This window comes from Arvicanthis niloticus, chromosome 18, assembly GCF_011762505.2.
Source record: "Arvicanthis niloticus isolate mArvNil1 chromosome 18, mArvNil1.pat.X, whole genome shotgun sequence".
Taxonomy (NCBI): domain Eukaryota; kingdom Metazoa; phylum Chordata; class Mammalia; order Rodentia; family Muridae; genus Arvicanthis; species Arvicanthis niloticus.
Genome location: NC_047675.1, coordinates 36391382 through 36407668, shown reverse-complemented (window position 1 = coordinate 36407668; position 16287 = coordinate 36391382). Strand labels below are relative to the sequence as shown.

Below are 16287 nucleotides of genomic sequence, written 5' to 3'. Positions count from 1 at the left end.
TAACAAGTAGATCAAACAGTATGTGAAATGAGCAGGGATAAAAGAAAGTAGGAAAAGAGAATGGGAAACTGCATAAAGTCGTCATTTAATCAGTGCAGAAGCTGAAAGGCACGGAGATAAATCACATGCAATCAAAGGCTCTGGTCACCGAGAGAACTGTGACTAAATGATGCCACCTGGACTTGGATGTGGCCACATGAATTCTAACAGGATATTACCCAGCCATCCAGCGATGTGATAACCTGCTAATGGGATCATTTCAGAGCCTAAGACTGATTGGATTAGCTTGCAAGTGAGAGACAATTTCAATTGCCAAGCACATCTATGCAATAGTCAAAACTTTATAAAATTCCATATGCCAGAAAACAGAAAGAGAAAAAGATTATACATTGGGATATGATTGAAAGCCATTTCAATTTCATATCATAGTTTATTCTATCACTTAAAATATTGTGTCATGTAATTAAAAAATCATTAGAAACAGCAAACATGTATTTGATCTCTTATAAGGTATACCAGCCCCAAATACATGTACAGGACAGGGTACCTGACAATAAAAGAATAAGAAAAATTCTAGAGTTCACACTGTTAGCTTCATAGGTATTTCTTCAGACAGGGACCTTATAAAAGGTTTTATCCAAGTAATGTGTGACGTCATAATAACAACACAGGGCTGGAAACACGGTCTCGCATGCATTATTTTCATCTCACTAGACATTTGCTTGTGGTACCAGTGGCTCACGGTTTTCCTGAATCACTGTGCATAGTTTAAAGTGCTAGAATATTTTCAAACACATGCATCACTCAGCGAGAGGAACTGAAGTGGCAAGGAAAGCTATGTAGGGCTTTTTTCCTCTCTTAGTAACTGGTAATCTGTTTAGGGACAAAGCCCCAAGCCTTCTTTGCACAATTGAGTTTTCCTTTTCATTGAGAGAAATCGAAATAAACATTAAAACGACAGTGGAGTGGAGAGCATAGAAACTTGGGGGAAATGGTCCTGGGGGGGGAGTGGGGAGAGAGGGAGAATGAGAGAGGGAGGGAGGGAGGGGGAGAGAGAGAAAGAGAGAGAGACAGAGAGAGAGAGAGAGAGACAGAGAGAGAGAGAGAGAGAGAGAGAGAGAGAGAGAGACTGAGAGACTTAACCCCTGGAGAGCAACAGAGGTTTTAGTCCAAGTTTGTTTATGAGATTGTAAAATTGTATTCTGCATAGAGAGAACCTCAGGCCACCTTAACTGTCTCTTCACTACTGCTAGTGACATGAATTTCTACTTTGTGATATTGAGAAGATATTTGGGACTCTCTAGAGCTCCCAGGGACTAAACCACCAACTAAAGAGTACACATGGAGGGACCCATGGCTCTAGCTGCATATGTAGCAGAGGATGGCCTTATCTGGCATGAGTGGGAGGAGAGGCCCTTGGTCCTGTGTAGGCTCAATCCCCCAACATACAGCAATGCTAGGGTGGTAAGGTGGGAGTGGGTGGGTGGATGGGGGAGTTCTCTCATAGAAGCAGGGGTGGGGGATGAAATAGGGGGTTAGTGGAGGGGAAATCGGGAAGGGAGATAATATTTGAAATATAAATAAATAAAATAATCAAAAAAAAAAAAAAAAGCAATCTGTGTGGCTACAGAGACAGCTCAGCACCCATGCTGGGCAGCTCACAGCTGCCTGTAACTTTAACTTTAGAGGATCTGACACCTTCTTCTGACCTCTGCAAGCTCATGCACACACCCCACAGGCACTCATATACAAAATTTAAAAAATATATACCTAGGAAATGACAGAATACTCATTTGATATTATAGGCTCTCAGAAATTTGTTTTTAAAAAGTCAGGGTCATTGGGATGTCACTTATATCCATTCACCCGTTTAAAGTGTACATACAAATCAACAGCATTTGGCTACCTTCAGGCTGTGTGATAAGAGCACAATTAGAGAACATGTTCAGTGCCTCAAAAGGAAACCCATGTTCTTCAGCTGTCGCCCCTCCATCATTTGCTATCCTGACCCTATTGGTTTACGTGGCTTTGCTTATTTTCAACTTTTCATGTAGTTGGAATCATATAATGTATGTTGTCTGTGTGTGCATGTGTGTACACATGTATGTGACTGGCTTTTTTCAGTGGTTGAGCTCTTTTAAGGTTCGGCCATTGTACCACATCTTTCTTTTTTCACCCCTTTTGGTGGCTGATAAAATTTCATGAATAGATGAATCATATTTTGCTTATCTTTGCCCAGCATGAATAATGATGTTATAAACATTCATGTACAAGTTTACATATGAACATGTGCCTTCATTTCTTCTGAGTATATATGCTGATATACTTGTCAGGTCAATGTTCATTTATTTCCGGTGAGGACAGGACTATTATTTATACTGGCTGCAATGTCTTACGTTTCCATCTGTATTCATTTGTTTGCCCATTGCCATGACACAATATCTGTACAAAAGGCAACTTTAAGAAAGGGAGGGGTTATTTTGGCTCACAGTTTAAGGGGACAGTCCGCCATGGTGGGGAAGGTGTGGTAGCAGGGACCTGTTACATCTGCAGTTAGGGATCTTTCTCCTCACTCAGCCTGAGATCCCAGCCCAGTTAGATAGGGTTTTCTCACCTAAATAAATGCAATCTAGAAACTCTACCACAGACAAGTCCAGAGGTTTGTCCCCTAGGTAATTCTAGGTCCTGTCAAGTTGACTGTCAATACTAACCATCACACCACGATCATGCACACTCCAGTGCTCCAAATTCTCACCAGTGTTCATTTTCCACTTTGTTGCCTATGGCCAACTACTTGATGGTGTGGTGCATCTTCTTGATATACATCTCCCTAACCATGAGATTGCTCAGACCTCTATCTTTTTTTGAGGTAAAAGCTGGGTATAGTTCTAAATTTCATTATTTTCTTCTTCTCATTCATGGTATCTGCATATATTAGTTAGAAGTCCCGTATTAGATTTGTGAATTGCAAATACAGTCTCCTACTTGGCTTGGTAGTGCACTTTGAAGCACAAATCTTCTTAGGTTTTGATGAAGTCTACTTTATTTATTTGCCTTTGCTTGCTTTGTGCTTAGGTGTCTTGTCCGAGACACCACTGTCTAATCCAAAGCCTTGCATATTTATGTGCTTGCTGTGAGCAGTCTCATAGCATTGGCTCTTGAGTCTGGGTCTCTGATTTATGCTGAGGAAATTTCTGTGTCTTTTTAAGCTCTTGATCCCTTTTCCCTTTTTAATCATAGAACACTGGTGGGTTTTGGCAAATGCCCTTTTGTGTGTGCTCAGATAACTACTTGGATTTCTCTTTTATTTTGTGATAAGTATACGTTACTAATGTTATGTCATGCTGGCTTATTTTCCTATGTGACCCAGCCTCGACTTTCTGGGATAAAATCTATCTGATCTTGGTGTTTAATCTTTTTATAGGTTGGTTTGGTGGTTTATCGTTAAGGATTATTGTTGTCTATATTCATAAAGGCTATCCTTTGTCTCAAACTCACAAAAGACTAGATCTGTAGGCATCTGCACCATGGTTTTCACGGGGAGCATGTTGGTTTCTGGATGTTGTTAGAGGGTATGATTCTTGAAAACACATTTTGATATTAAGAAGTCAGAAAGTTTGACCCAAGAACTTGGAGAGTTGATCTGCTGGGGATGATAAAGGACCCTCAAGGAACCAGATGAACAGCTTGCCACGAGGTGTGAGTTGTTATGAACATAAGAAATGGGCTGATTGTTCATGCTGTGGGAAGGTGTCCCCCACCTTCTCATATGGTACAGATGCTGAAGGATGTAAATCATGGGTCAGTGCAAGTCTGCTGCACCTTCTGGGGGAGTCTGTGCTTTCAACTATTTGGAAACAACTCTAATTTTTTAATTTTCTAATAGTTTTTTAAAGATAGGGTCTCATGGAGCCCAGGTTGACCTCACTCTTGCCATGTAGCTAAAGAAGATCTTGAACTCCTAGTCCTTCTGCCTCTACCTTCCCAGTGCTGGGATGACAGACATGCAACACCATGCCTGAATGGATTCCTAATATTATAACAAGCATAGATGATTGAGGGGAAAATTATAGTTGTCTTGAGAGTGTTTCAGATAAAACTTGAGATTTTAAGAAAATCCTAATTGTGATGGGCTAAGTCCCCAGGCATGGTATGAGGTATGGCCATTTGCCCTCCTTAGTTATTAGGGACTGTCTGCAACAACAACAACAACAACAACAGTAACAGCCACCACCAAAAACCGAACATCAAATGATAAAAATTCATTTCTGTCCTTGGAAGAGTGGGCCTTGACAATAGTTTTTTTCCCAAGGGCTTCTGCCTTTAGCTGTAAATGGTATCTCTACTTTGTATCTTTTTCTATATGTTTATGCCCTAATCTTCACTTCTAATCCTTCTATTGGATTATACTCCACCCCTATGACCTCATTTTAACTTAATTACCCACTTAAGGGTCTCATCTCCAAGAACAGACACATTCTGAGATGCTAAGACTCAATATCTGAAAGTCTGGGGACACAATCTAGGCAATAACAGGAGTTCTTGAGGTAAGTTTGAGAATAAAAGCCTTTGGGCTGATCTCAAGATTCTAAATTTCTACTAGATATCATGAGATCAATACTTTTTTTTTCTTTTAAAAACCACATCATGCCTTTCTTTCCTGTGCTATCCCAGGCTCTAAGAGACACATTGGTTTGTTGAAGGATGGGACCTGTTATCAGTAACCATAAAAGAGACTTTCATGTATTTAAAGAACCTCTTGTGACTGGCATCCAGAGTCGGGGTGATGTATTTTGAAAGTGTGATCTTTCTTTTGAGAGAAATTGTCTTTTTAAACAGCAGTGGTCCATATCATCCAGATAGGTTGCAAAAACAGATTTTTTTTTTTCCAAAACTCAAGGACAAATTCTATTCTCTGCAACTATCAGTTACCACAAACAGTGGGGAAAGCCCTCAAGAGACTTCTACCATAAAACTTTAAGAGTCTGGCCTTAGCAAACAAACTAGTAAGTGGTCACTTTCACAGTGCTTGAGGGCATTATAAATAAGACTGTTTACAGACTTTCCATACGATAAGAACAAATTACAAAGGTTCAGAGAAACTGAAGATAGACAAAGCTCTTGTCAAGAAGATAGGTTGATTCAGGGACTACCATAATAATTCATTTTCTCCAAATAGCTTAAAACACAGGGTGTGGTCTATATTTCGGCCCGAGCTGACCCACGCTTGGGGGCCAGAAATGTTGAGAACTGCTCTACCCCACGTTTTGGATCCAAAATGTCTCAGACCATTCTGTCAATGTTGGGACACTCACTGCCAAAAGCTTTGGGGGCTAAATTGTTAGAGCCTGCACTGCCCCAGGCTGCTCAGGTCTGCAGGTCGGGGTTCAGCAAGAGAGAGAGTGAGGACAGATTAGAAGAATGGAGACCAGGCAGAGTGTGATTCAATCCCGTTTATTCTTCAGTCTCTCTTCCTAGTTCAAGTCCCAAGTCTTGAGTTCCTAGTCCCTAGTTTCTAGTTCCTAGTCCCTAGTGCCTCCAAGTTCTTTCTCCAAGTGCTAAGTGCCTAATACCTAATAATAATAATTCTTCTTCTGAGTTTTCTAGTCCAAATGTCTTGTTCCTCAATGCCCAATTCCTACTCCAAGTTGTACTGAACTCTTCTGTCTGCCTCTTGCCTTTTATATGTCTCACTTCTAAGCCACACCCTTGATCTTAAGTCACACCCTTAGGTCTTATCTCTAAATCTGATCTCTAAATCACAGCTTTAATTCTCACAGACCCAAGGGAAGATCCTGGGTATCTAAAACAAGATGTTATCAGAGTGTGCTCAGCTGTTGTAGGCTAATGTAATCAAATCTCTTGTCAGGGTATACGGCTCAAGATGGATGCAAGGATGATAGCCGCCTTCTGTCGGCTCCCCACAGGTCTACACAACATGCTGGGCATTGAACATGCCCAATATCATCTGGTCTCAGAAGCCCAGAAGGGTCTGGCCTGATTAGTACTTGGATAGGAAACCACAGAGTGTAACTAGGAGTCAATATTTAAGCCAGCGGTTCTCCACCTTCCTAACACTGTGATCCTTTAATTAGTACCTCATGTTATGGTGACCCCCAACCATAACATTACTTCATTACTACTTCATAACTATAATTTTGCTACTGTTATGAATTGTGATGTAAACATTTGATATGCAGGATGTCTGGTATGCCACCTTCAAAGGAGTCATGACCTACAGGTTGAGAACCACAGATTTAAATTCTTATCTGATACGTTACAACTTACAGGAAGACCAGATGTCACAATAGTGTATCTACATCCATATTACAAGGACATCCGATATGGAAAGAAACACTGGTGGACATTTAAGACATTCCACTGTGCTGAGGGTTCATATCAACAGACAATTAAGAACATCTAAGATACAATTTACTTTTTGAGGCTCTAGAAAACAGAAGGGAAAACTCCAGTCAGTTTCTATCTAAGTTACGAATGTACCATACCTAATAGTCAGTTTGACGGGCTTAGGGGACCCGTTGACATCAATCAGGAACTCTTCTTCGAAGTGCCCCAGGATGGTAGAACTGAAGGAGATCTGGACAGCTTGGACCCCACTCGGTTCAATGATGCCTTCTTTAGGATTGAAAACAAAGCAGGCCCCCATGGCTGAAGTTGGAGGGATGACGTTGAAGAGGGCATCGATGCTGCCTTTGTTGGATAGGATTGCCTGCATTGGGCAAAGTCAAACACGATCAGGTTCAGAGAACTGAGGCCAGTTTTCATGCAAATAGATGAAAGTAACCACATACAGGTAGACAATTCTTTCAGGAGCATGAAGAAACTGAGGTTAAGTGTGGGCTGTAAAAGAAGAAAGCAAATCAGAATGGAGCAGCACCAACTGCCTCAGCCTGTGCCTGTCACGGAGTTTGGAGACTGCATATCAGATGTCACTGAGGACTCTAGATGATGAGGGTACTCTCTGCGGAGCTGTAAGAGTTCATCTTCCTGGGATGTGATTACCTCAGACACCATTGGATGGGTGGCTATTTGGGGATTCTTATGCAAGCAATCATTTTACTACAGATGCTTTATTCTTGTATGTTAATGTCCTGGTACCATGCTATTGCCCCTATCTGATTGCACCATGGCTCTGAGTGCACATGTGAGGAGCTCACACCTGGCATGCAGAGTCCTCCACAGCTGATTTTCATCTGCTAGTCCCATCCACGCCTCACCATTAGTGTGCATGAACCTATACTACAGTCACACTGTTCTATTCTGGGCCTGCAAAGATGTTCTTTGCTCTTTGACAGTTCTGCCTTTACACCTAAAGGGTGACTAGCTTCCTCTCTTGATGTATAGGAACATCCCTTAATCTATACCCAAGACACTGGAGAGTAGTCAAATCGAGTTAGTTATCCTTCATCTTTACAGCACACAGAGTCTGGTCATAATTCTATCTATGGATGGAGATAGATACCTCTTAGAATACCTCTTGGAATACCTCTTAGAATACCTCTTCAGTGTTCTCTATAAGCAAGCAAAGAGGTGTACACACACAAGGAGGCTTCGGTTAAGTGAGAACTGAGAAGTGTCCACAGACATTCAGAAACTTAGTAGGAAAATGTGAGGTACCCAAGGGACATTATAAGGAATGCTGGAAGATGCTGGAAGCTAAGGCACGAGTCCCATAAATGTGAAATGTCAACAGAGGTCAGCAGAAGGGGCTCTAGGAAATGAGCTTTGAGTCTTATGTATAGTGAGAAGTCACCCTGATCTTGAAGAGAGTGATTGTGATGGGGTGTGGTTACAGAACCAGAGGACAAATGTCCAGGGAGGGAGAGGTGCAGTTGAGGTGTGGTTGGCTATCTCCTGCTTTTGGATAAGTGCTGAAGGGTGAGGATGGGGGTGGCAGGACAATGGGGTGTCTTAGGGGAGACTGTACACAGTGATGTGAACCCAGCGCCCTGTCTAGAGGAAGCCCCCACCACAGCCCACGGTTCCTATTATTCTGTCAGGACAGTGCGTTAGGTGGCCAAGGAGATCAGCTGTGGTTAGAGGTCAAGGAGAGGCTCAGGCTGCTCTGGATAGAAAGCCGTGTCCTCCGCAGAGGAACAGAACTGCTTCTGCCAACGGCAGATAACCAGTGCACCAAAACAAAACCATAAATAAGGTTGCTCACTGCCTGGCTCACCATTTTATGTCTATTCCCAAACTTCCCTGTTCTAAAGTTCCTGGTAGTCTGAATTGTGCTTCCATCTTTTTCACTTTTAAAGAGACAGCATAGAAAGATGATTATTTTTGCACTCTGAAGCCCATCTGGGTTCAAATCCCAGATTTGCATTTGACTCCCTAGCTAAGTAATTTTAGACAAACTCCCTAATTTCTGTAGGCCCCAACTTCCCCATCTGCCCTCTTCAACTTCCTATATTGTTAGGAGAGTAAATGTATTAATTCATGTCACTGTAAAAGAAGTATGTGACAACAGAGTTTACAGATGAAAGTGGTACTTACATCTCTACTTCCCAGCACCGTGGGCACAGAATTTACCTGAATTCAGAGGGTAGCAGCTCACGTATGCTAGTGGTAACTTGTAGGCCATTCTTTTAATAAATACATTTATTTACTTTTTGAAATGTTCATATGCATATACAATATATCTTGATTATATGAACAACTCTGAATGCCACTCTCTAAAGCAGAGGTTCTCAACCTGTGGGTCACCCTTTGGGAATCGAACAACCCTTTCATAGAGCTCTACTAAGACCATTGGAGGGCTGGGGAGATGGCTCAGTGGTTAAGAGCACTGACTGCTCTATCAGAGGTCCTGAGTTCAATTCCCAGCAACCACATGGTGGCTCACAACTATCTGTAATGGGATCTGATGTCCTCCTCCAGTGTGTCCGAAGACAGCAACAGTGTACTCATATACATAGAATAAATAAATCTTTTTTTAAAAGGCCATTGGAAAACACAGATATTTACATTATAATTCACAACAGTAGCAAAATTACAATTACAAAAATAGCAAGAAAAATATTTTCTTGGGTGGGTGGGTGGGGGGTCACCACAACACAAGGAACTGTACTAAATAAAGGGTTACAGCACTAGGAAGGCTGAGGACAGCCGCTCTGAGCATCCATGGCCCCTTTGCTGTTCTTTCTGGACACAAGCACAAACCCCTTTTGTCTGTTACTTTATTGTTATCTGAGTAACATGGCTATCTTTCCCAGGCTTTCTGAACAGTAACAGTTTCTCTCTCTCTCTCTCTCTCTCTCTCTCTCTCTCTCTCTCTCTCTCTCTCTCTGTGTGTGTGTGTGTACGTGTTTTCCTGTGGGTGTGTACCTGTGTATGCAGATGCATGCATATCTGTGTGCCTGTGCGTGTGGAGGCCAGAGGTTACATCCAATGCCCTCCTTAATTACTCCCCACCTTATTCATGGACAGAGTCTCTCACTAAGCCTGGTGCTCACTGATTTAGTAAGACTAGCTGGCTCCCCCAGGGATCTTCCTATCTCCATCTCCCTAGCACTATGATTACAGAGAAGTGCCACCATGCCCAGGGTTTTATATGGGTTCCAGAGATCTGACCTCAGTTCCTCATGCTTGCCCAGCAAGCACTTTACTGACAGAGGCATCTCCCAGCCCGTCCCTCTACCTCAGAGAATATGATGTCATTCTCTTACTCCTGTATCTGAATACTGAATCTAGCCAATCGTTTGGGACATGGTCCTGAGGCTCTTACCCCTGAGGTCCAACTCTTGGGAGAGGGGATCACTTCCAATAGAACCTCCTGTTGGTTTGCCCCTGGACTGCACTAGAGAATTCTGTATACTCTTGGGTATAGTCTTTTTTTTTTTTTTCCTTATGCATCCGCTGAGCTCAGCAGGGACTAAGGTCGGTATCTAGTCATTCAAATTTCTCAAGGAGGTAATGTAATAAATTAGGGGACTCAGTGGAGCATCCGCATTGAAGATTCAGCATTGAAGATGCCGAGAGTGCAAAAATCTCCCTACAGAGGCGCCTCGCCACCTCCCTTTGCCGCTTTCACCTCTGTCCAATCTGATGCCTCACCTCACTGAACACTCTGGCTGGCTGGGGATTGCTCTGCAGTTAAAATCTGGGCATGCCTATTCAATTGCTAAAAAAAAAAAAAAAAAATATATTATACGCAGGGAAAGCATATCTATTTTGCATTGGAACTAAATGTCTTTTCCTGGTGTAGCTTCCATAAAGCACAATCTGTAAGGTGTAAGGAGAATTGATGTGGGATAAATTACACAAGCAATATCAATGAATAAGAAATATCATTTTTTTCCCTCTGCTCTGGAGACTCTTCTCTCAAGAGCACACAACACAGAATAATGTAGATGTTAGCTGTGTGTGTAGCTCTCTCATGTTATAATATTATTCAGGTTGTGTGTGTATGCAGAGCGTCGATCCTGACATTAACATCTGTGTGCCTTTGCTTTGCCTCATATAGCTCAGTTTCCCCAGAGAGAGTGGGAATGAGGTGCCCTGTATCCACATCATGTACACATTTCTCCTTGCAGATGGTGTCGACTTGGTGTGGAAAGATGGGGTGCTGGGAGCCGAGGGACTGAAAGACCAGTAAAACACCCCCCATTCCCAGATGGATCGGTGACCCAGTGCCCATGATGTTCTCAAGCTGAGTGGCTTGGCTAAGCTTCTTATACCTATGGCCATCAGGGTTGCTACCCACTCCTTCTATACTGCCATCATGACTATATTCTCTGTCCTCCCTTGTAGACCCATACAGGTAATAGAATGCGATAGTGATATGCTATCTGCAAGGCCGTCTCCTAGAAAAGTCTTATATGCATTCCCCAGAGCTCTTTCCCCTTCAGCTGGCATGCTACAGGGGAGGCTTCAGTCTTGCAGCCGTGTGCTAGATGTGAATGGTGTGGTTCCAGACTCTGCACTGGAGGAGAGTGTCTGCTGAACCTTCGCTCTGTGCTTTAGCTATCATTAACCTAAGTAGAACAAACGTCTCTAAGCCCCAGCTTGCTTGGCCGGAAATGGGAGGAGCAACTGTCCCTGCTCCATAGGCTTTCTGCAAGGACTGAATGGAGACATTAGCCAAAGCACCATGACTTTACCAACATTATTAAATAACTGCTTGCATTACCTCGCTAAGATACAAACATTGACAATTTAGGAGCATCCTAAAACCAAGTTTCCATGGTAGCCACTTGCATAGATGTGTCATATATATGAAGGCTGTACCAATGGTGTGTAAGTATGAGTTGACCTACAGAGTGACTTTGATTCTGAAGGACCATAAGTTCATACTGGAAAATTCCGGTTTCTGCTTAATTGGGAAGAGAGAGCACAACACTCTCTTTCGGAAAAGTGATGATTGGATTTTAAAACACAGATCGGGAGAGAGAGGATCGAGAGGAGACCTTGAAGTGTGAAAATCGTTATCTTCATTAGGACATTCTCGAAAATGCAGAAAGCTCTCTCTCCTCTGATCTGTAGGATTCATGTTGTCCCGGAACAAGCACTAGACAGATGGGGAGCTGTATTTATGGGTTTTCCCTCTGCTGTCTACAAATGGAGAAGGATAAAGCCAATTAAATTACAGCTAAACACTAACTGAAGAGCTTTAGTGTTTGACAAAATAAAAGAATGAGAGAAGACATCCCACTTTGACTAGGAGAGACGTTAGAATTGAGGCAGAAAATCTAAACGGAGGCAACCGAACCAAGTTTCTATCAAATAAAAAACACATCCAAAAGAAGCAGAGGACAAAAGCCAGGTACTGTTGGAAGCCTCAGTGTGCCGTGGCGGAGCCCACCTCGTAACAGTGGGCAGATCCAACGAAAACTTTGCCAATGTCCAGTAATTCGAAGTTGAAGTGAATCTTGGGCCCCATTCCTTCTCCTCTGATTCGGAGGGGCAAGCGGATCTCTCGGCCTATAAAAAGCAATTCTGACTTTATTACCCCAGACAGTACTTTATTATCCCAAACTACCCACAGCTTATTACCAATGTAAAGCACAGAGCTTCTTAAATAACCTCCAGTACTGTTCGGTACCGAGGGAGCTACAGTTGAACTAAGGTGGAGGTCATCTCTTGTCTTTAGGAAACAGTAATATTGCTGGGTTCTTACCTTTAGCGAACAGCTTACATAGCAATTTGGGCTGACATTTTATCAGGGCAAAGACAATTAAGAAAGTTAACCTCCGGGTACAGAAAGGCAAATGCTACGTGTTCTCACTCTGTGCAGATGTTAAAGCTGGCCCCACTGCAGTGAAGGGTAGAGGAATGATTACCAGAGGTGGAGCAGGGCAGAGAGCAGGGAGGATAGAGAATACAGCCAGATAGGGTGAGGATACAGCTCAGCGAAAGAGGGCAAGAATGCTCAGCACAAGACCCTGTGTTACATCTCCAGCAAACACCCCTCTTTTTCTCTCTGTCTCTCTCTTATACACACACACACACACACACACACACACACACACACACACACACACACGCTAGTTCTAGTGTTCCATGACACAGCAGGAAAGCCAGAATACATAGCATATTTCAAAATGTTAGAAGACAGGATTTTGAATACTAAAACACAAATGATAAATGGCTGAGACAACGGAAGAACTTGATTTGATCATAGCATTGCATTTATGTATCCAAATACATTGTGCCATATAGTTACTATATATACAGTTGTTGTATTGATTAAAACAATTTATTTAACCAAGTCTTAGCATTATTCTGAAGTTTTTAATAAATCAAGGTAATCACCAACCAAAGAGTATACAGGGCAGGGGGACCCATGACTCCAGCTGGATATGTAGCAGAGGATGGCCTTATCTGTCATCACTGGAAGGGGAGCCCCTTGGTCTTGTGGAGGCTTGATGACCCAGGATAGGGGAACACTAGGGCGCTGAGGCAGGAGTGAATGGGCAGGTGGGGGAGCACTCTCATAGAGGCAGGGGGAGGGAGGGGGGCATACGAGGCTTGTGGAGGGGAAACTGGGAAGGGGGGTGACATTTAAAATGTAAATAAATAAAATAACCAATAAAAAAAAGAAAAAAATAAAGCAAGGTAATTACTCTGAATCTGAGGGGGTGACCAGTGATTGATGCCACTCACCAAGTAGAAGCCACCACAAGACACTAAGAGACACTGTTTTGATCTAGATTCGAGAAGTCCAGAGAACTAGCTGTCTAACTTTGTGGCTCTGAACCAGGACTCATACACCTTACAGAACTTTTTCTACCTCATTCCATGGAGGTCATGGAATGACCTCAAGTGTATGTGTCTTAACAAATTCCCAAAGGACCCAGAGTTAAGAAGGGCACACAGCCAACCTCTGTCGTGTGCATCCTCCCCTTTTAGAATGTGGAAATATCTTCACTAGATAATGTAAGATTAATTAGAAATTACCAGATATATAGAAAGTCTCTCATAACTGCACTTTCTTAAAGTAACTATTGTCAACATTAGGGTGCCTATTTTCTGTGCTTAATTACATGTCAAAGCAACTGTTGATATAAATAAGCGAGAGCATAAATTACATACTACATTGTACCTGATTTTTTCTTCATTTCACATATAGCTAAGTAGGGCTGCATAATGGCTCCCCTCCTTCAGCAGCTTGCATGGTATTTCCTAGTACCATCTCTAGACCACAGGAAGGAAGCTTTTCAAGTCAAATCCAGCTGTAGCCATCCTGTGTCTTAAGCACGCTGTGCTTTCAGCAACAGATGCCCACTCACAACTCCTGAGAGGCAACCAAGGTTCTATATTGATAGTCTATATTGACCAAGCAGCTACACTGATAGTCTATATTGACCAAGGGGCTACATTGATAATCTATATTGACCAAGGGACTACATTGATAATCTATATTGTTTTGGGAGTCACTTGACCAACTATTCAAGAGGAGGTTTCTTATTAACTGGTACTGGAAGTTTTTCAGTCTATGGTTCTTGTCAGGGAGCATTGTCAGCCCAAGTGGTTTAACGTCTGTGTGTATCCCTGTGTACACAACACACACAGAGTGAATAATTACAGTTTTGGGTAAATATAAAAATAATGATTCCTTGAAGCTTTATCAAACAACAGTGGTGTTATTTGTCCCTTGTCCAGCCTTCTCTTGTATTGACTGACTACTTTTCTCCGAAGTTGAAGCCCCTCCCACTTTCCATTCCTCATTTTATATCACCTGTATATTGCTATTTCCCACCCAACCCCAACCCTTTCTGCTACCTACCTACAGTATACTATCTTGGTTTCAATGGTTACTCCACATTGTATACTCACATCTGAGGATCTGGAGCTGGGAACCACAGATGACAGCGCATTCTACATTTGTCTTTCTAGGTCTGGGATACCTCATTCAATATGATCTATTCTAGGTCCATCCAATTACCTGTAAATTTTAGGATTTAACTTTTCTTTATAGCTGAATATTATTCCATTGAGTATATATGATGTTTTCATTGTTTATTCATCTCTTGAAGGACATCTAGGTTGTTTCCATGTCTAGCTCTTATGAACAGAATTGGCAATGAATAGTGTTGAGCAAGTATCTATGAAGTAGGAGGTCGAGTCCTTTGGGCATAAGCCAAGGAATGGTACAATTGTGTTATTTTTACTTTATATATGTATATTTTTTTGAGAATTCTCCATACTGATTTCCAGAGTGGCAACACCAATTTGAATTTCCACCAACAGTGAATCAAAGTTCCCATATTCCTGCAACTTTGCCAGCAAAACAACCAGTTGTTTTGTTGATCTAGCCATTCTGGTTTTGCTTCTTTGTTTGTTCAGTTGGTTGGGATTTTGTGATTGTTGTTGTTGTTTTGAGATAGGGTTTCTTTCATAGCCCTGGCTGTCCTGGGACTCTCTGTAGACCAGGCTGTACTTGAACTCACAGAGATCTACTGGCTTCTACCTCTTGAGTATTGGGATTAAAGGTATGCACCACCGTCACCTGGCTCAATTCTAGCCATTCTGAATGGGATGAAATAAAGTCTCAAAGTTGTTTTAATTTGAATTCTCCTGATTGCTAAAGATGCTTAATTCTTACTGAGGCATTTCTTAGCCATTTTTATTTCTTCTATTGAGAATTCTGTTTAGATCTCTCTAGCACATATTCTAAAATTGGGTCATCTGTTTTCCTGGCTGTTTTCTGAGTTCTTTGTATATTATGGATATTAATCGCCTGTCAGATGTGTGGCTGACACGTTTCACCTGCTCTGGGGATTGCTTCTTCAGTGACTGGTTGCTTCTTTAGCTGTACAGAAGCTTTTTAGTTTTGTGAGGTCCCAGTTGTCAAATCACTGGCCTTAATTCCTGGGCAAAAGGACATATTTGCTCCGTATATAACTTTGAATACTCAAAACACTTTCGATGGCCTGTTAGGTTTAGTTGGTATTGTTACAGTAAATACATTCAGAACTACCAGGTGACAGTTCTCATTCACTGCTGCCACCACTAGTTATGATGACTTGTGACATCCTACTGTCTTCTGCTGCTGTTTAGCTTTTTATCTTCACTATCTTTCAGAGACAGGAATACTGTCCTTCTGTGCCTCTAGTCCTAGGTGACATCGTGGCCATTAGGCGTCTTTGATTATAAGAAACAAGACTGACTTTTACAATGTTTGAGACAACTAATCTCTTCAGAGGGTTTCTTTACTCTGCTCGGTCCCTGGAAAACAGGCATCGGTGATGGCAAATTCTCTAGGATTGATGGTTCCTAACCTTCCCAACATTGTGACCCTTTAGTATAGTTCTACGTGTTGTGGTGACCTTCAACTCTGAAATTATTTTTATTGCTACTTCATAGCCATAATTTTGCTACTGTTATGAATCATAATGTAAATATATAATATGCAGGATCTCTGATATGTGGAACCCCCCCCCCCCAAAAAAAAGGGTTGTGACCCACAGGTTGTTGTCACCTTTCTCTGTGCCTCTGGAATTCCAGTCTCTGGGCAAATGACTTGAGAGATGATTTTTTTGATTGAGATTCTAACTCACAGACTAGCCAAGCGAGAATGCTGCTAATGTATCATGGGATAAACAGTGGGGTTGTTTATAACTGTCAGGCCTAAACCTTCTCCATCTGTTACCTTGACGGCCTTCTGTTAAAACAAAAGAGAAGAAAACAAACAAAACCAAACGTGGTGTTGTAACAAGCAGTGGGCCCCTGTTTCTTTGGGTACTATTTATTATTTAAAGGAGTTAGTCCTGTCTGTAGATAGCCACTTCCTGCTGCAGAATGCATAATACCCCTTTGTTCTTC

General features: G+C 42.1%; 1 protein-coding gene across 2 annotated transcripts in view; it reads right to left on the bottom strand.

Annotated features, from left to right (window-relative positions):
• Hydin (HYDIN axonemal central pair apparatus protein) overlaps nucleotides 1-16287 on the bottom strand; it is a 360278-nt gene that overhangs the window by 222172 nt on the left and 121819 nt on the right. For both annotated transcript variants that reach the window (XM_076915883.1, XM_076915885.1), the window contains exons 11-12: nucleotides 11825-11943; nucleotides 6507-6730 (exon numbers count right to left, since the gene is read on the bottom strand). In XM_076915883.1, coding sequence (XP_076771998.1) covers nucleotides 6507-6730; nucleotides 11825-11943 — 343 coding nt within the window. The remainder of the gene's footprint in view (nucleotides 1-6506; nucleotides 6731-11824; nucleotides 11944-16287) is intronic.